The 21,924-nt window shown below is 35.3% G+C and overlaps 1 protein-coding gene across 8 annotated transcripts in view; it reads right to left on the bottom strand.

Annotated features, from left to right (window-relative positions):
* ULK4 (unc-51 like kinase 4) overlaps positions 1-21,924 on the bottom strand; it is a 224,149-nt gene that overhangs the window by 134,563 nt on the left and 67,662 nt on the right. For all 8 annotated transcript variants that reach the window (XM_048299801.1, XM_048299764.1, XM_048299787.1 and 5 more), the window contains 5 exons: positions 18,910-18,961; positions 18,729-18,823; positions 10,449-10,500; positions 10,205-10,349; positions 5,066-5,158 (listed from right to left, as the gene is read on the bottom strand). In XM_048299801.1, coding sequence (XP_048155758.1) covers positions 5,066-5,158; positions 10,205-10,349; positions 10,449-10,500; positions 18,729-18,823; positions 18,910-18,961 — 437 coding nt within the window. The remainder of the gene's footprint in view (positions 1-5,065; positions 5,159-10,204; positions 10,350-10,448; positions 10,501-18,728; positions 18,824-18,909; positions 18,962-21,924) is intronic.

The raw sequence follows: 21,924 nt of genomic DNA on the forward strand, positions 1-21,924 counted from the left end.
TAAGAGTGCACACAACTACATTTTGTAAGGGTCTCTGTAAGGCCAGAAGGCAAGTTAAGAATCATGATCCAGTAAAGTTTCCTGAGTAGCACAGTATAAAATCTATTACAACAGTCAAAACATTTAAGAGCAGCTAACTGGTATACCATATAAGTATAGGTATACTATATTCTTAGTTTTAAGAGAAACTAAGAAATTCACATAAGCTCCTCCTCATTACTAGAAAAAACCTAGCAATCTGATCATTACAGACCACAACAAAGAGCATAAAAGACTCAAAGCAGGAACCAAAAAAACCCCCAACCCTTTATAGATTCTTTCTGAATGCAGACTTTGCATAGCTAAATCCAACCTCAGCCTGCTACAGACATTTGCTCCCACTATGAGAAACTGTATTCCTCCAAAAGCTCTTCACACAGGTACAATCCACCAAGAGCAATTAACATGAAGGCAAAAAAAGTAATGCAAATTTACAGTAGTCCAGAAATGAATCATTAACTGAAGCTACAACTTCCCTCAATATCAGTGATTTCTTTTAAAATCAGCAGTCTTGATACAGCTAAACATGAACTCTGCTATTAACACTCACACTGGTTTTAATGTCCACAGTTTCTCTTATCACAAAATATTAAACATTCTTGAAGAAGACAAGGCAATAGGTATTTAGGAGAGCCACAACAAAATACTACTAAAAGGTTTAAAGCCAGACTATTTGCTTTGAGACAAGTATAAAAATAGGCAACTGATGGACAAATTCTGTTCAAAGCTCATTCTTCCAATATCTGCTATTTTCTTAGTAAACAAATTCTAAGTGAGGCTGTATCAGACAGCAATTGTGTGATGTAAAAGCAGGTACAAAGGGGTACCTGATTCAATTATACTCTAACCCATTCAGGTCGAAATAGACAAGAAAACACTCATCCTTTTCTGAAACTGGATTTTCTTCCTGTGGATGCTCATATGATCAGATATCCAAATACTTAAAAGTGTCCACAGAAACACATTAAAGTTGAGGTTTTTTACAGCTACCATCTTATACAAGAGGCAACTTACGTTGCTGAGAGATTAATCCTGCAGCACATTAATGGGATATCACTAGAGTTCTTCACTGCTAAATTGAAAAGCAATGGAGTGGAAGAGCTCCCACAACAGAGAGTGTTAAAAATTACTTCAACAGTGGAGCAAAGATTACAAATTATTTTTTATATTCTTATAAAATGCTAATTAAAGGCATTCAAAATATGTATTGTAACTACAATATTTTATCATAAGCTTAAAGAACATCAAAAATATAATTGTATTCAAATATCTGTATCTATGCCATATATAACAAACAGTCTGTAACAGAAAACAGAAATGTCCAAAAATAGTAGGAAGAAGATGAGATGTCTTTCCTCTGATATCACAATTTAACTAATTTACAGTATCAGCTATGAAAAAAAGGAAACAAAAAAATGGAGTGCATCTGTCTCCTTCCAAGTGCTAAAATAAGAACTGCTCAAATGCAGATGCCTCTATCAGGGAGCACACAGGTAAAAACTGAGCTGGTGGTGAGAAGAAGAACGGTAAGTGTGAGATGCAAGAAAATTAGTAGAATTAATAAAAAGAGAGCAAGAAAGCAAGAATCTCTTAGGTGAGCATGTCCGAGAACAAGCTATCATATGAACAAACTAAATAAAAGCACACTAGCCTTTTCCTCCTCCCAATGCACTCTTTACTTCAAAATAATAGTATTAATAACTATTTTTGAAAGACATTGCAACAGTAAGGTAAATACTAATTTAACATTTTGTCATTTTACGATCTTTTTGCTACCATCACTTTTATTCATTTAAAAACACAGGAGAAAGCATCATCCATCCTTGAAAGCCAGGCATTGTGGATAAAATGTAAGCTTGAAGAAGCCACAGAGGCTCAATGCAGTGACTCACATCACTCTCATCAGTAGTAAAATGCAGTAGAGTTTTTCCACAAAGAACAAACTAAATCCCACAGGATTTGTGTCCAGTGTTATTTATTTATTCTCCATCACAATTTTTGCAGAGATTTTCCATCTGTCTAATGAAAGGAACAAAAGAGAGCATATGCCTTGAGTATTTCTGAGCTTCATGAATACTAATTAGTTACTCATTGAACCAAAACAGAACCAATTGTGATATAGTATTCACTATAGCATGTACCTGGTTTCTATTTTGTTCACCAGCAATTTGTATCAATATGAATATATTATTCACCTCTCTCATGCTTTTGAAGCATTGGCTACTTCCTGCAAAATTTATTGGGAAGTCAAAGAATAAGGAAAAAGGCCAAGGGAATTGCCTAAACTGTGCTCCTTAAGAAACCCAGCCAAACAAATGATTTAGAAAAAGTAAAAGAGGACTTGTAAAGTATGTGAGAGACACAACAATTACAGATGGGTTAGAATCTGGAATCTGGTAGCCAGTTCTTAAGTAAGAGTGCTGGACATACTGGTATTTCAAATTATTAATAGTTCATTGAATATCCACAGCTGCTTTTTATTAATATTAAGAAAAAAGCTCCTGTCTGATGCCAGATGACCATGAGAATGAGTGTGCATCCACAATCTACCTACACTGAGCATAATGGCAAATATGTATGATTCTGGAAATAAAGCAAATTCAGTAGGCAGAGGAAATGTGCTGCTACTATAACCAGCTTTCTAGTTACAGAAGTATTCTTCATAACTCTTAAAGTACTAGAATATCTGTAGGTTAATTCTAAAAATGGAAAGCCGTTCTATTTGTTTCTAGAATACATAAAATCCTACAGTAGCATAAACAGCTTGTTTACAATGAAACTCTTCTATACAATTCAAAACATTTAAAATCTCAAGCCACCGTATTTCCTAGTTCATTTGTAGTCTACTTAGTATATTAAAGCACCATTCCCAGTAGCATCATAAAAGATTAAAAGAGTGTCATAGGTTAGCAAGCATAGTCCCGGAAGGGACGTCCTTGCTAAGGGGTGCTTACAGTTTCCTCTGGGAACTGATAGAACCTATCAGCTGGCCAGTTTGAATATGGACAATTCTCTAAGCCACTTAAAGTTGTGACCACCTCTGTGATCCACATTTAAGAATAGGCAAACTCCCCCTCCAAGCTCTCTCTCGTTTCCGGCGCTGGGACAGGTGGCTGCGGGGCCCGTGTGGGGGCCAGCGGGCCCAGCCCAGGCCCTGCTCGGGCCAGGCCGGGCCGGGCCACGGCCATCCTGAAGCCATGGACCTGTTCCAGCCGTGGAACCCCCCCCACTGCCCTGCCGTGGGCAGCCGGAGCGGCTCAGCTCTCCCCCCTCTCCACTGCGATAGGAAACATTCAACATTCCAGCTGCAAAGCTGCAAGGCCGAGGTGAGATTAACCCTTTTTATTGCTGTGAAGAGCTGAAAACCTGAGGGAAGAGAGAGAGGAGATGCTTAAAGCTGAAATTCTGTTGTGAAGCTATGATATATCAGAGTATCCTGTTGTAATTTCATGAAGATATGGGGGGTGGAGTGTTCAACTCGTGAGCAAAAGCACCTGCGCCGAGATAGGCAGATGCTGATGCAGCTGTAATTTCATGAGAAGTTTGGACAGGGAGAGATGAACCAGATGAGGACTTTTGCTCCAAATGGGAAAGGAGAAAACCTCAGTCCCTAGAGATGCTCCCAGAGATAGTCCTAACGATGAAGATGATGAAGACCCTTTGCTCCCAGGGAAGGAGAAGGGCCTCTGTTTTTGTTTCTGAACGGCTCAACCTTAAAATTGTACCCCAAAAAACTTCAAGAGTGGACCCTCGAAAGCAGTTGCGGGAAAAGCTGCAAGTCGGGGGAAAGGACTCACACGCAGGCAGAGAGACTCCTCTTCCTAAATGGACTGAACAATATTTGGAAGTGGGTGGCTGGCTCGTTGTGATAATGTTTTCATAGCATGAGCAAGAAGAGACTTCTCTTTCTAAATGGACTGAACAAAGTTATTATGGAAGTGGTAAACAGACTGAACATCTTAAGGGTTGTCTTTTTACATTGTCAGCGGGAGAAGGGAGGAAGGTGGGGGGAGGAGGAGAGTTCTGAAGGTGGTATAATTTTTTTTTTTCTTTTAGGTCTGTTAATAAACTTCTTTATATTCTTTCAAGTTTGGTGCCTGTTTTGCATTTCTCCTAATTCTTATCTCACAGCAGATAAACAGTAATGAGTATTTTGGACCAAACCACTACACTAAATTGGTGTTTCCGCCCGGTTACAAACCGAACCCGCGACAAAGAGGATGTTTCATATTTTGTAATAAAAAGTGGGAAAACAAATTAAATTTCCTTCCTGATGTTTTTTAATCTTGTGCTCATTTTAATCAACCAAAGCAAGACAGTACAATGCTCAGCAACCTCTGAGCCATAACACTATCAGACACCACAAGTAGACAGTGGTCAATGACAAGAATAACCACATTTTTGGGCATATCCAGGAAGATGGAGAGATCACTCCTTATAACTATCAACTCACACAGTGTAAGTTCTATGACACAGTTTTTAATTTTCTTTCTGTCCATCACAGCCTAAATTTTGGAACAAGAAGCAAGAGATACTAAGGTACTTCTAAACATACTGAGTCTACCTATACCAAAAATTAAAATCCATATTTAGGAACTTTAAGGGTAGGTGTGTTTGCAGGAGAACTGATCAGCTTTCAAGTGAGTTGACTGGTGTGAACCTTTAACAAACACATCCCCTTTGTCCTAGCTACAAATATGTTTAGCTGAACAAAAATTTTGATGATGTTTTGGGTTTTGTTTGTGTTTTTTTTACATTTTTAAAGATAGTTTTAATGTTAAAATTCTTATGATTTTATCTCTAGTTGTTTCATTGGCTAAATCCACATTAAAATAACCAGAATCATACAAAATTGACACAAAAGACATAAGATTGTGCTCTATAACAAATACTCTCCAATGATTTTTCTAAATCATGCTAGTCAAAGTAGTACAACAGTGAGATCTGTTATTGCTAATTCCCAATAGGAAAGAAGAAGTTGAAACAGAAGGAAGCCAGAGCAACAGGGAATATGTAGTCGTATTACCTCACAGAAGCAGGGCTGTGCTTGGTCAGGGCCACCAGCAGTTTCAGAGCATATATTGGTACTGGGTCTGGAGCCAGCAGAATGTGCTCATACCTGAAAGACAAGGTGGGAAAGGGGCAGAAACAAGTCAAGAGATATATATCAAAAAAGTTGATATTAAAAATTCATAATTTCCCATTTCCAAACTCTATAACTACAATGGAAATACAACGCTGTTTGAAATTGTACAAAGCAACAAACAAGACTCACTTAGAAACAGTATTTTAAAACCAGTATCAGATTAAATTTAAAAGCAGCATTAGTAAGAGACCACGTTTTTAGAGAGAGAGATAGAATTGTAAAATATGCAATAATATATATCCTTGTGTGTATATATTATATACGCATATATATATGTGCAGGTTACATATATAAAACATTCACCTTGTCTACATGCACAAGACTTATTTATTGATCTATATTAAGTATTTTATACATAAAAAAATCTATTCTTCAAGAGACCAAGTAGTAAATGAGCCTCAAAGTATCAGGCAGAAGATTTATTGGGTGCTCAGGAAGATGATCAACCAAATTACATATGATTAAGCTCTATATTTTGTATACATAGTTATTTTTCTCAAAATTGAGAAAAACTCACATTGAGCTTTTTATCTCAAATTTCAAAAAATATTGCTTTCACTGCAGCATATTTCCATTCTCCAAGTAATATAGACCAGAAGAATAAAAAAGTACTCCAAAGCAATGTTTATTGAGAGCTACGGCAGAAAATAAAACAAGAAAAACCTCTTTGAAACATTTCCAAGTATCACCTCATGGAAATCCTGGTAAGGGAAAACAGGCTGCTGAAAAACAAAATGGACCTTGCTGTTGCTATTAACGTTCTAGTGATATCCACCCAAAAAACAGGGCTAATTTTACTGCATTTAAACAAAAATGTATGTGGATGGCAGTAGGGTACAATGATGGAAGTGAGAAAGATGTAAGCATAGAAAACCACAGACTAGGCTATGTCAAAATGCAGTCTTTGATTTCAAATAGTGCTACTCTAAATACATGGAAGTAATAGAAGAGGAAGTATAAATCTCTTCATTTGCAAAAGAAAAACCATGAAGAATTAATCAAGAACAAATGAAAGGATGAATTGTAGGAAAACATGGTAGGTTATCATGTTATGAGCAACAAAATGCTTCCACAAAAAGAAGAAATTGTAGTGTTCTGGTAGAGGGAGAGAGAATCATGCAAATCACTGAAAATTTTATTTCACATCTTGAGATCCCTAGTGCTGCCTGAACTGAGGAATCTGGATCATTTCCCACAACATTCATGCTAGTATGTACCCTACTGTGTGTTAGCTCTTCCCCTCTCTGCAGGCACCACACCACAGCACTCAGATTTATGCAGGAAGGAAATCTAGAGGGAGATGAAGTGCTTTGCTTGTCTATGACGAGGAGGGAGAAGCACATCAGCCATGAGGTCTTGATGTAGCCTGTGGGAGTTCCCTCATAAGGGCTAACATTCCTACACAAGCACACAGCCTATGGGCAATGTGTCATGGCTACTACATACTTGAATGAGCCACTGTAGGGTTGCAAATCACATTGGAGTATCTACAGAATTATCAGTTAGAAGTCAGTGTTGGCTTCAGGTCTTTAGTGATTAAACTCTCTCCTTTACAAATAACAGATTCCAGTTCCCCAAAGAAAACTATTTCTCACTGGTCAATAAAAATCTCTTCCTTAATAAAAGAAGAAAATACTGTAATACATTAGAAGACACTGATTCCAAAAGCCCTACATACGAGAAATACATATTCCTACCAAACATAATGGGACTACTTGCAATTTTTTTTTTTTCAGCGTCCATGACTAAATCTTCCAAGGCGAGCAAAGATGCTATCAGGTGACTCAGATGCCAGAAGCCATCTTTCATTGCATAAGACATGGATTTAAGTCTCCAAAACTGTAATTCTAACAGTAGTAACAAATGAATCAGCCATGCTAGCTTAAAAATCTGACACTTGGCAATATACTTGTTTCTATAAACACATCAATATGACCCCTAAACAGAGTCCACTTTAAACAGTTTTAAGTTTTCTATATATTACATTTGAGAGACACTATTATTACTTAGCACACTTAGCATCCTAATTTCTTGAGGTTCAATAAAAAAAGTCTCACTTCATTTCCTTTTTCTTGGAACTCTATTCTCCCCTCTCCCAAGGTAATACTAGTAAAGGATATTTCTAAGGGAAGGGGTAGTGATCCATCAAACCAAATACCACATGAGAAAACGCAGATTACTAGAGTCAATGTATTAGCAATTAATACAAACACATTTCCTGAATAAAGGCCATTTGGAGCTATGAATATATGAATCTTCTCAGAAGGGAAAATAGTCCATGCTTGAGATACTTTATTAAATGAATGAGTCATCAAATGATTTCACTGCCACTTCATAACACAGAACAGTTTAGTAACAGCAGCTGTAGAGGGCATTTTGAAAGGATTTTGTGAATTCCAGGTACTACACTGTAAGGAGTTATTTTGTCAATCTTTTCTATAAACAACCTTGACAAAAAGACCTAAAGACTTAGGGATATAGACTCTCTTAAATTCTTAAAAAAAGAACATTATGTCAAGTATCCTGGACTTCATACTTGCAGAATTGGCTTGGTAGTCTACTGAGAACAAGCTACAAAAACTTTCAAATGAAATAAAACTTTATTTACACATTTCTCTCTTTCTGCTGATTCTGGCTCAATTTTTAATGATATATAATTAAGTATATTAAGAATTAAAATGAAATAGAGCTGATGTTTCAATTTTGGATTAAAAAATCTGGATATAAAGCATTTGCCATGTATTCATTGTCTATAGCTGCAGGTTTCATTTTGGTTATGAAACGCTCAGGAAAATAATCTTTCAATGAACTGAAAGTTAATGACATTATTTTGTTCAATTTAATCAAAACCCTATGAGGAAGCTAACTTTGTGATCCATAAATGCACAAATATTTAATGGAATTACCATTTTATTGATGATGCAGAAGATGAGATAAAAGTAGTAATCACTGCACTCCTGCATTTATCCCAAAATAAAGTCTGTTTATACTTTATGCATAGTGACCCACATTCTATTTCAAGGGTCAGTTTTACATTTAAACAAATTAATTAGAGAAGAATATTTATAGGAACAAAATATAAACACAAATGTCTAAGATTACAATCTTCCCTAAAAAGAACATCCCATATTAAACCCGCATGTCCCTCCCTTCCAGGTTCAACAGCTTTCAGTTCTCAGTAGATTCAAAAGGGGTGGAAATACCTACTTCCCTCCACAGACTGCCCATGAAAAAATGGCCATCACATACCTCCCTTCTTTTGACTGTCCTCCAGCTGTCACATTCTGTCCCATCCTTTACCCAGCAACAGAAGGACTAAACAATATCAGCAAAAAGCTCTTCAGCCTCCAAATGTTCCATCTCAGAGTTTTCAAGTAACCCATACTTCTTGGGATAGAGCTTTACATTATCTTTACAAGTAGATAACACTGACTCTTAGAAGCCCTTCCTTCTCATCTCAACTAATGAGATGTGGAAACTGATTCAGGAAACACTTAAACCCTGGAGCCAAGATTCTGAGCTGCTGCAAGACCCTTTTTCATGCATCTGCCACACAATGTATGCTAAGATAGCACAAGTGAAGTTCCCAACATAGATAGGGTCATATTTAGTCTCAGGCTGAAAAACCCTTCCTCTCAGTTGAGCTAGTAAGCTTGGAGACAGAAGTTTACTGGCTGTTTTCCTTCTAGTTTGTACTTAGCAAAATATGTGCTTCCAAACACACTTCCCCCAGTTCAATGAGAAATGTTGAATAAGATAGACATGGCTACAAAGGGCAAGTTTCAGAGCAAGGACAGAACTCTCCCTCCTCTGACTTCAGGTCTCTTCCCCTGTCAAAAGAAAATCATCTGACAGATTTTAATAATGCATATAGTCTATTTTAAAAATAATATTTCCAGATGCCATTTTAATTTGTACTGATACATTCTACATTTCCCAGAGGAAAAAAATGTGAAGAAAGGTGTTGAAAATAAGTTTCTCTACAGAAATGTAAGATTTCCATCCAATTCTCTGTCATAGAGAAAAGTGTACACACCTTGCATGGATAAAACTTTGGCCCTTAAACTGTAAGAACATTGCTCAATCAGCAGAGAAAGTCTCATTATTGGAAAAGGCACTGTGTTTCTGATCATAATCCAGCATCCGTTCCTCCAGCCTTCTTGCATTTATTTAATGTAGGGGTGGAGAACAATTTTCTCACTCAGGGCAGCTAAGTATTGACCATTATTAACTTTTAAGGACCACACAGGGAAATACACTGCAGCATTATTAGAATAGTGTAAAATACAATTGATGACTCATCACTGCTGTACTCATCTTGTGTTCCTTCCCTCTACTCACAGATGTTACCAGCTCACAGTCAATGTGTGTGCAACACAAAGAGCTCTCTTTATGCTCACCTGCAAGTCAGCATGAAATGAGAGGCCTCATTTGACCATGAACCATGTAAATGAAGTTCCAGACCACATCTGGCCCACAGGCTGTAGTTTCATTTACTCTGCTGTAGGGTTTTTTTGCTGCATGGGGCAGCAGGAAAGGACAGCAATTTAGAGGCAATAACCTCTGAGTGGACTATGAAAGATTAATCCATGATGCACTGTTCTTTTTAAAAAGTTATATGCCATTACATATGATTTCAGAACATCTTAAATAAAGGTACAATATCCAAAATTGACAAAAAGATGTTATAGTTAGAATGTTCTGACTTTATCAGAAGAACAAAGAGGAGTATTTAAATTATAGCCCAAAAGCTAGAGGGAATCCTGTTTTGCTCCAAGAGCAGCCAGAGGCACAGTATCAGAAATGAGTGTCACACAGAAGTTGTGTTTGTGTTGCATGTGACAAAATACTAAATAAACCTAGGAGGAGAAGTTGGGCAAAGAAGTCTGGCAGCAGTCAATTGCTATTCCTCTTTCAACTTAGCCATTTAAACATAGAAAGGATGGCTAAAACAAATACACTGTCAAAATGGATTGAGTATCAAGTTATTCCCCATTACAGGAGCAATATTATACTTACTGAGGCAGCAGTAAATCTCTAATGAGAGACAGAAGCTTGTTGTTTGAGTTGAGGGTCTCCCCTTTCTCCTCAGCCATGACTTCGTGGCTTAAAAGCAGTGATGTAGTTTCTGAGAGCAACCGCAAGCTGAAGAGTCTCCATTCCACTAGAAAATAAAGGTGCCAAGAATGTGACCACACTGAAATGTAACTAAAACAAACTGTGGAATTCATGCAAACTGTAGCTGATGTGTCTGTATACCTACCATTCTGACTGTGGACCAAAGAAACAAGTGGTGGGAGGATACAGTCTTCAACCTAAAACAGAATTAGAAAGATGTGGCTTAGATCATTCACAGAGGAAAAAGACAGAACAGAGATACACTGTCATTCATGTTTATTCTGCTGCTAGAGCCCTTAATCAAAAGAGATGAATAATCATGGAAATTCAGCCCTAATCACTCTTAAAAAGCCACCAAGTTCATTTTTCTCTGGTAAACTGCCACAAAATTACAGACATTAATGTACTTTTATATAGAAAACAACAGTAACTTTAGTAAAATTCCATGACACGGAATTTTAATTTAAAATACAGAATTCAGCGCAGATGTAAGATATTACGAAAAAAGAATATTAGAGTATCTTAATCCTGGTGCTTTAAGCCATAAACTAATCATTGAACAGAGTTCAGATGAAAAACAGAATGGCATAGAATTAAAATACATCAGGAAAGATGTACTACCTCTAATTAAAATATCCCCAAGCTTAATACAGAGACTTGAAAATATTTTAACTTCTTCCCTTCTGGTAATACACAGTCTTCCACTAAAATTTAAATTTGCATACTTAAGTTGCACTATGAAAAAATATAATCCAGTCAACTCTTTATTGTCCATGAGGGTATTGTTACAAATCTATCACCTGTCACAGGACTAGTCAGCTTAGCTCCATTGGAAATCAACTGATGATAAACTAGGCTATAGCTGAGTTACAAAAATTGAGTATTACTAGTATTCTCTATAAGAGAGTTTCTAAGTCTTAAATCATTGTTAAAATATAATTTATTTAGACAGGACATGCTTGGGTTTTGGGGAGAGGATGGATGGGCAACCCTGCAATTTTTAAGCATGCATCATGGATGCACACCTTGTCCTAGGATTTACTTATACAAATAAAATTGCTGTGTAGATTGTCACTACACTGTGGACAGGATTTGGTGTAACAAGACTGTGTTATAATCCCCCATGTGTTTTGTTTCAGTAATTAATACAAGAAGATAAAATTTCCCTAGATATGTGCAGCTACTAATAAGAAACATCTATAGAAGCTGAAAGTATGTATGAAAAGGGCCATTAACTGAAGTTAGCCTCTAGCCAGCAATAACTGCAGTTAGCAACTATTTAATTGCTGGCTGGTGAACTCTGTTAAATGAATTTAACAGAGTTAAATTCATTTATTTTGGTTTTTTTCATTTCTGAAAAATACTACTACAAAATGCTTTTGTTACAGACTTTCAATAAAAGAAGTAAAAGGATTCTGCTTGAGGGATGGAAGTCAAACTACTCTTGCAAGTACAAATAGCCTTTCTACCTATATAGATAATGCTATATATCATAGATGTAGTGACTTTTGTAACACTTCATAATTTTGAAATTTTTCATGGTCTTTTCAGTTAAATAATAAGACTACACTGCATTCCAATAACTCCATTAGTGCAGGTTTCTAAGCTGTTCTACAAACGGTAATGTATCAGTTATAACATACCAGTGAGGTAGGAAAAAAAATGTATGTACTTAAGATCTTTCAGTCCAAGAAACCAGTTCAATGTACTGCAAAGCCTCTCAAGTGAAGAGGCACATGTAAGTGGTAAATTAAAGGTGTGAAACAGAAAAGAGGGAAAGAAGCAGCTCTAGATTATCTGAAGCAACCTACAGTCCCTGGATATTATGAATCACTCAACAGCAGGAGCATTGACTCAGACTTATGGCGATTAAAATGACAGTATACAACATGATGCAACTCCAATTTCTAAAACTTGAAATCTTCTTTCATTCTAATCTAGCATTAACAGAAGTCTTTCCACATTAGAGAATGTAGTTAAGCCAGCTGTCTTTTCTAAGATATATATATTTTCGACTGTCATTGTAAAGAAGATTCTTTAGGTCTTAAATGACTGTAGTAGCTTATTCTGAACTTCTTCTAACACAATCCTCAGTTTTGGTAAACAGTTTAGAAAGGAATTCTCCATAGCAGGTGTCAGGAATTCTCATAGCAGGTCCTTGTGTCAGTTCAGTGTGGTAGGGAGATCAACTAAATGAAGCACTAACCCTATGGAAAATTATTTTGTTATGCAAAAGCATATCAGAATGCATATGCTGAAGGGGGAAGCATGTATTAAATTTTATATGAACCTTAAATCATATACTTCCTAACTCCACAATCCTAATCTTCTCTCCATGCCATTTGGGTCACTGTTCTTCACTAATGTGTATACAAATTTGTAAACAAGATATGAGCTTTGCACATAATTATTAAGGTGAAATAAACTGTAGTGTAATAGTACATAAAATATTTTTAACAAATTCACCAGTAAATTGCAGATGTTTGTGTCATTTATGTAGAGAGAAGAATGTTACTAGCATTTTGGCATTGAAATAAATAGAAGAATATTCAAACAAAGATTCATTTCTTCTTCTTTTGTATGGCTGCTGATATCTGTGTGGAATCAAATCTCCATATATGCATGAAGATAAATCAGATACAGGTTTTTTTGCCTCAGTCTTTATCACAAAGATCACTTAACAAAAAAAGGAAATTATTCTTCTTTAAGCCTAAACAGACTATATAGATTGAATATGATCATAGCTACAGATGAGTTCCTACCACCTTTTAAATAGCCTGATATCCAGTTCATGATACATTCCTAGCTGCACAAAGTCACCACTGTATAATTCTGTAATGATGGCATTCAAAGGCTGTGCTGCCATAACTGTGCTGTTATCAGTACCCAAAACAGTAATGAAATTCTAGAAACTTCCATACACACACTACACTCACATCTCCCAACTATAATATATATGTACAGGACCAAAAAACCATGGCTCAAACCTGGTAATCCTGTTTCTGACAGCTGGAATGGAGTAGAAAAAAAGTAGGAGAAATAGACCAAGCATAAAGCTTCTAGTTTCTAGAAAAGTACCTCTTGAATTAAGAAACTTCCTAAGCTGATGCTGTACCTGTATTATTTTAGCATTTAGCCTTTTCTCCCATATATTTGTCCCATCCTATTTTAAATGTATTTATACATTTAGCATGTGCAATACCTACAGCACTGCATTTTACACTTCAATTCTGCCTTATGAAGACACATCCTTGCTTATTTTAAAGCAGCTAACTTGATACCCACATATTCTTACTTTATAAAAAGCAAGAATGATTATTTCCAATTCATCTTTCCCATGCTATTCATAATACTACACTATGGAGCATTCTGTTTCCAAGATGAAGTTCTTTTCTACTGAGACCCTCCTTGCATCATTGAGCTGTACTTTTTCTTGATAAACTTCATTCCCTTTGAGAGTGAATGACCACAACTGCGTTCAGTATTTGAGACACGGACATGTGATCCCACCACAGCACAGTGATGTTTTCTGTTTTTTTGTCTGATCATCTACTAGTCATTTCTAATAATCTAGTTGTCTTTCTGATTACTGCTGAGTATTTAGCTATCATTACCAAAGAAAAATAATACTGAAAGATTTCCAGAACAGTTAGAAGTAGTTTAGAGTTTGACACTGCTTATGTATAGTTGAAGTTATTTTCCTCATGTCCATTACTTGTCATTTATCAGTATTGAATTGCATGTCACTTTATTTTCCTTTCACTCAAATCTTAAAACCTTCTGCAACTTCTCTGTCAGTTTTAATTTTCACTATTGCGAATAATTTAGTGCCATCAGCCAGTTCTGTCACCTTCCTATTCATTCCCTTTTCTGGATTAGTAGCACATATTGCAACAAACCTTTGTAAGACACAACTCTTAAAATACCTAAATTTTTTTAATCTGATCTCTATTATCCACTCAGTAAATTTTGACTAGTTAGAAGTTGATCAGCCTGAGGGTAAGAGGGAAGGGCCACTAATGAATTTGAAGTCTTTGATGCATGACTTTGCCAAAACCTTTTTGCAAATACAAATATTCTATCCAGAACCAGAACACCTGTCTCCATAATGTTCAGTAATTTCTGCAAGGAAAACTCTACCAGTGAGGTATGAGCATCACTGAGAAGAGCCTGGCTCCATTCTTTTGACACCCCATCCTTTAGATATTTATACGCATTAATGAGGTCCCCTCTCAATTGTCTTCACAAAGCTGAACAGGCCCAAATCCCTCAGCCTTTCCTCATGAGAAGAGATGCCCGAACCCCCAATCATCCTTCTTGCTGCCTTCAAATTTCTCAAAGCTGTTGCTGGAGGCACAGCATACTCCTCAGTGTTTTAATATCATCAGTAATCTCTCAGAATGTAATGGAAAAAATAATGTAATGAATGGTAGAATAGATTGGGAAGAAGGATGACACTTCTGTAATTTTTATTTAAAAGTCTTCAGAATCTTTGTTGAGGATTTTTTTTTCTTACTTCTGGGAAGAGACAGCTCTGATTGAATGACTCAATATGCCAATTAGTAGAGAACTGATTTCACAAAAAAGTCTCATGTCATCTGGATTAGCTTAATGGACAGAAAGCCACATGCAGTGTAGTATTTTAATCTACTTGAAAAGGGAATGTGATTGAGAAACTTCTGTACAATATGTTATATAGTCACATCCTACACTGACATAATTACGTTGTCAGTGGTTAGATTAGAACAGCCTGTGGATGAAGAATACCACTGATGCTAAATTAAGAAAAAAGCACTTGCAGAAGTTTCTAACCCTTGTGTTGTCACCTTTATTGAAACTAATAACTTTCATATTGTCAAACAGTACGTTTCCCTGTCATACAACTTTTCCCTTGACTTTCCATCAAGCAACTCATCGTGTTCTAGGTGCTTTCATTTTAGCCTGGTTTTTAAAAGTAAGTTTTAAAACTCTGAGGAAGAGAATCACTGCTGACAACTTTTGCCTTAACCAGAAATCAACTTTAATGTTTTGGGTAAAAGATTGTATGTGCAGTGCACAGATAATTTTTGGGAGCTAGTTGGAGTACAGAAAGGACTCCCAGAGGAACTGTCTGCCATCATGAGCTCTAAGTGCTCTGAATTTGTGTATTTTCAGGCAAATAAATATACTTAATACAAAAAAGAAAAATGCAAATTATACAGTCAGCATGAATTCTTCCAGTTAATTATATCTAAATCCTTACCAAAATTAGAAAATCAATATTATTAGAACACTTAGTATCTGAATTTAGTAAACATGTTTACATTTTAGGTAGGTGGAAGAAACAAGGAGTTGGACTTGTGCCAGTTCAAGAAACTGGGGTTAATATTTCACTCCAGTCTATACAGACTCTTTTTAATGACCTTCATCACCGTATTTGTATACCCTAAAATCTAGTTTTGTAAAAATTTTCCAAGTCACACTTACCGTTAGTCTTTATATCTTGTAAAAATGCACACAACTGCATGCAAAATGAAATTACTGCTCACTGCTGGCTTTCATTTAAGCACTTTCAATTAATTTCCATTGACTTTATCACACTTTGTCATATCTAATACAGTCAGTCTCCACAGCAGTTAATCTCCTCAATAATTGACTTCAGGTTGATGGTAATCAGAAATTTGACCACAAAACTCTCAAATTTATTCTGGGTTTTTTTTTCAAAGTATGAATATAAAAGTAAATCAAACATGAACTAAAATCCAGAACAAGTAATTTTTTTCTTCTCAAAGAGGGAAATAAACTGAGATGTTGCTCTTAAATTCCTATTAATTTAAACAATTTCCATTTTAGTTAAACTAAAAACAGATCTCAATTGAAAAACTTTCTGGTTCTGCTTGCTCAATATAGACCCACTTTTCATTAAATTAATTAAACTTTATTAGATGCGTTTAAATTCTGATTAGAGACTTTAAAGCAATGTCACAGTAAGAGTAGAAAAATAATTGCATCCTCTCAAGAAGGTTTTGGCCTTCACCCAGCCTCACTACCTAAAATCCTGTTTGTAAACAACTTGGTCTAAATGAGCAATCCAGGCTTCTGAGCTCAGCCTAGGATTTAAATTTCTCTCCAGTAGAAGAGTGTCCTATTAACCACTGTAATACTTAAATATTGATCTGGAAGCTTGAACATGTCTTGCTTCAACATTTTAAAAAAGCAGTAAGTTCTGCTGTGTGCTGGAATTTATATTCATAGATTCCAGTCAGGCTCAGCCAGCAGCAATTAGAAGATATCCCTCGAGCAACAGCAATTCCAAAAATAGTCTGTATGCATCATACAAGATGAAGTACCACTTTCCTCTAAAGTAATGTATGCTGTACATTCAAGTATAATTAGCACACTAGACTTCGTAAATAGTATTAAACTAATTACTGTTTGCACCACTAGTGGCAGATGCGGTTAGAGATTATTAATGACAATGGACAATTTCTTGAATTTAACATACAAAATGCAAGGCAATTTCTCCACTTTAAATTATGTCTGAATGACTATTTGCTGAGTGTCAGGAGGGCTCTTTTAAATTAGCAAGAACTGTTATTTATGAAAATCAGTGAGTGAAGTGATAGATTAAAAAAAAAAAAAAGAAAGCAATTCATTTACAAGGGTATAATTTTATACCTATTCTAAACCAGGGAAACTACAAAAGGGGTATGTGTCAGAAGTACTGGAAAAGCATTGGTTAGGAAGGAAGTTTTATCTCTAGCTACCTAACTGATATGTTGAGATGGAATTTAAATAAACATCTAAAACTTTCAACAAATGAAATGAAGTAAACTGCTCCCCAGAAATCTAGCTACTTTAAAACTCCCCTACTGCGAGCCATGGGTTACTTAACAGAGACTAGGATAGTCACTCCCTGGCTTCAGGAAAATGTGGGAAGGGAAGAAGAGTTGTGAAGAGAAATTTTCTCTTCCAGAGAAAACTCCCAGACCATTAAAGCTGAAACTGGGAGAGGAATTTTATTTAATGTGCTGACACAAGGTATTGCAATTTCAGTCAGCACTGATGGACCCCCATAAAAAATGGTACATATTTCTGTCAATATAAGACACACTGAGTATAAAGCAATTATTTTTTTAAATTGAGGTGATTCTAGAAGGATACAGATATAATATAGTGAGAGGCATGCTGACAGGCATGTAGGAAGGTATCAACAGGCATTCATACTTCACCTACCCTTCACATTTCATTCTAGGACCTTTTTGCCATATTAAAGTAAATTGAACTGTTCAGTTCTGTACTATTTCCCCTCTGACTATTAATTGGTTAGATTTTTTTGCATAAGGACCATTTTCTTGAATACCACTCTTTTGTGAGCATTCATGAAAAAAATATTATCAAACTTATTTAAATTCCAATTTATATTTTGGATTAATTTTACCCTTTTCACTTATTAGGACTTTATAATCTAAATACTCAACTAACACATACACACCAAATAGGGTTCAACTTCTAAAAACGCTTGATTTCTAAGATCACTCATTCTTATCTAGCACGATCGCTAACATCCCTCATTCTTATTTATTTGCTAATGTCTTTCTTAATATAAGTGCCATATTGGACGCATGCCCTTAACCTAATTCCAATATAAACACATAAGATTCAATTTGAATCTAATGGTCATCTCAGTGAGTATGGTGGATTGTATTTTGGTGAAAGTTCAAGCACAAAAATGTATCAGTACAGGTTATGATGATTTGTCAAACACCGATTCAACCATTCAGACCTCCTGACTTGCTGACAACTATTTCACAACGTAATTGTTCTGCCTTCCACTAGCTTAGCTCACAGTAGAATCTTTTAACCAAGAACTTCAAAGAAAACAAATCTTAGTGATGTTAAAAGCTTACAATATGTGGGTTTGGTAATTCTAATGAAATTTTAAAGTAAGAAATCTGCTAGAGTTAAAAAAGCAAACAAACAAACAAACAGCAACAGAAAAACCCCAACACCATAACTGCTATTGATGATCTCGTCAGGAGGAATATGATAGAATGGGATCAATCCTCAGAGGTGATGTTTCCAAGCCATGCTGTTGTTAAAAGCATGTATTTCTGTTAAAAGCATAAAAAGTGGCAGTAGTTTCACTCATATATAGCAACATACTTGCATTGAAGCTGAAGAACTTACAGAATCAAGAACCACTATTTCTAAACTCTAAGTCCTTCTCAGTCTCCCTCTAATTTCTCAACTAAATACAGTAAACTGAATGCCTTGCTGCTTCTTTGAAAATTCTCTATAAACAATAAGTACTTTTTCCTGTCAAATAGAACCACAATACATTTTAAACCATATTTTAAATGGTTTCTAAATCTTCAAAACTTTCTATCTATAAATGGAATTAGGCCTATTAGCCTGCAAGTATTTAAATTGCTGTCAGACTTACAGTCAAGCGATGGATCATCAGCAAGCTAGGATGGTCTGTAACTGCTTCAACAGTCAATAAAGTAGTCTTAATCAATTCTTCTGATGCAGCTTGCCCTGTTGGTAAGAGTAATCATATTTCTTCATAAACTTAGTAAAAATACATGCATCTAAAAGTACTGCAATATCCTAGGTTACCCTACCTATTGCTCTATCCAAGTTCGTTTCTCCTGAATCTATCGATCTGATGAACTCCTACAAAAGAAGCAGAATTTATGTTAAAACACTTTAGGAAAAAAAATTAAAAAGCATAATCACTGAATTATTACAACAAGAAATTCTTTAAAGAACTGTGTAAATACAAAATATTAATGCACCTACATTGGGATAAACTTTCATAATAATTATCTAAAACTGAAAGTGCTAATGACCAAGCTGTTACAATTTTGCAAGTCTGTAATGCTGTTGGACATTTAAATGTGAAGTACAGTAAGGATTATTACTCTGACTAGTATCAGAAATGATAGCATTTCCAGCTAAATAGACAGTAATTAAATGTCTTCACTGTTAACAGAAAACTGTAATTTCTTAGAAGACTTTGAACTACCTTGGATGTGGCTATGTCAAAATAACTCACTAAAATGACCAAAGACCCTTCAGAAAATGCAATTTTCTGTTATTTTGCACCATCTTTTTGATCTCCGTGCATTCAATACACACTGTGGATGCAGTTACACTCAGGAGAACATGCAAAAATGCATACATAACTTTCTATTAAAAAGCACCTAAATTGTCATCATTTAAAGGAACAGGGTCAATAAGATATTAATAATCTGGATTAAGTAAATATTGTACAATTAGACCCACTGTTCTTTTGCTTTCACTTCTATGCAGGGCTGTTTATTTCATCGGGATGCAAAAGACATGTTATTAAGATTTGCTAAGGAAGGAAAATTCTCTGCAGAATTTGTAGTATGCTCTTTTTTACTAATGTAGTATTTAAGAAAATGGCATTTGTTTTATATTTCACTACCAATTAAATTTTTCTTATCACATATTAAATTGGCATAAGTTTCTACATGGGTTATCTTTTTCACAGTATGTAAGAAACATCTGAAGGATTCTTCTCTAATTAAAAATAGAGTTAGAAACTAATTATATATTTCATTATTTAAAAGCACCTCAGCAGCAGTCATAAAAAACAAGTGCTTCTATAAAAAAATGTTATCTTCCTGATCATTTGAAGGAAATTACTAGGTAATATCTAATTAATGTGTTTTGGAAGAGAGTAAATTATTTTGTTTGTTAAATTTTAGACAGTTTCACGCAACCATAGTCTCAAGACCGATTTGGAAACATCAAAATAGCTGGTGCAAAAATTTTTTTGGCTACTAATGCTTACTAATTTTATATTTGAAACACAAGGAAAAGATGTATTTATTTGAAGAAATTCAACTGTCTTGGGTTTCTTAAGCAACGGAGAGAAATGGTGTATGTGTATTTCGCTACAGGTGAGTCTGTGCCCTGTGCACACCACCAGGAGCCTGCTATTAGCTGTGCCTCTGGGGCATGGCATGTCCTCCATATACTTCTGTTCACAGCAGAAAACATGAAAGGACTGTCCCGACCCCCTCTCAATTTCTTTGCTCAACACTACTGAAAATTACAGTGATGATGGAAGTAACTTCAAAGCAGCAAGAAAAAAAAATTCTCAATGAACAACCGTTAGAGGAAAACAACTATTCTTTTCCTTCCAGATCACAAGCACACATCTTTCCACTCCTCACAATTTCTTATTGTTAAGAACAAGACTATTGAATAAATCAGGACAAAAAAAAAAAAAAGGACAAAACAAACAAAAAAGACTGCCTTGCTAAAGTCTTAGGGGCCTCAGTTATAGCACAGTACTTTGAAAAAATACAGGCTGATGATCGAATGTCCCTTTATAGATGTTAGTGGGAATGTTGCCAAACACAGATTTCCAGAGTAGATTGTTGCCTCGTAGAATGGATAGTTACTCTTTCACATTTAATTATATTAGCCATATCATAACACAGTTAAATAAAATGGATTAAAATATTATACTAATTTTTCAGATATACTACTGTCCCTCCCTTTTTCATGTCTAAATTTAAATAGTGTATGTAAGTTCCTGAATTGCCTTTTCTTCAATGAAGACAGGACAAGACACAGGAAACACTGAGTAATCTGCTCCTCCTTGATTTGAGAGGAAAGCTGTGCTAGCCTGACTTCCTCAGTCAGTAGCTCAAACAAGCTGGAGTAACATCAAAGAAAACTTTCATTGGACCTGGTCTGCTGTACCTATATTGTTGTCAGAAGAATTTCACCTTCTAGAAGGTTGATTGGAAACTACTAATAAATCTACTGCCTAGTTACAAATGCTTCAAAGGGAGAAAGGGCTTTGTAATTCAACATCTACAGTTTCAAATTTTTTTTCATCATTCTAATGCTAATTTTTACACAAATATTTTCATAGAGATAAATTAAACCACATTTTCTTGGAATAAAGAGTCAAAGGAGAAAGAGAAGGGAATCTGAACACTGAACTTGAATATAATTGTTTGCAGTAAAGCATTTTTTCATGCTATCTGGAGATAAATACCTAGTTGTCATTTATGAACTCATGCACTTAAAAGTATTTACTTAACTCTGATATGCAACTTCAGAATATTCTTTTTTTCTCCTTTAACATAAGCATTTGTTTTCATATGAGGAAATTATGTTAGAACTGTACTACTTCATTTCTGCTGTACTATCCAATGGCACAGCTAAGAAGTTCATTTTCTATGGCTAATGTCAGAAATAGGTTGTAAATGTCACCATGAGTTAAATATCTTAGCTCCATAGGTTTCCATCAACTAAACACAGTGTAGAAGTACTGGCAAGAAGAAAAAGGTGACAAGAAGAAACAATACCTTAAATATAAATTAATTATAATTTCTCTTTCATTTCTACTCATAAAATAATAGCATGAAATTCTAGAGAAAATATTCTGTGTAATTTAGAGCTAAACCTTTATATTCAGAAATAAAGCACACAGGAAATTCTCAGTTTGTCAAATATGTGCAGTGTCCCTTTGAACAAATAGATTACTACAGAAAAGATTTTCTGATTATATATAAAGTTTTGAATAAAACCAAAGCTTAAAAAATATATTCAGAATAAACTTCTCTCTCCAATTTAGAAATTTAATACAA

This window comes from Corvus hawaiiensis, chromosome 1 (assembly GCF_020740725.1).
Source record: "Corvus hawaiiensis isolate bCorHaw1 chromosome 1, bCorHaw1.pri.cur, whole genome shotgun sequence".
Classification (NCBI taxonomy): Eukaryota; Metazoa; Chordata; class Aves; order Passeriformes; family Corvidae; genus Corvus; species Corvus hawaiiensis.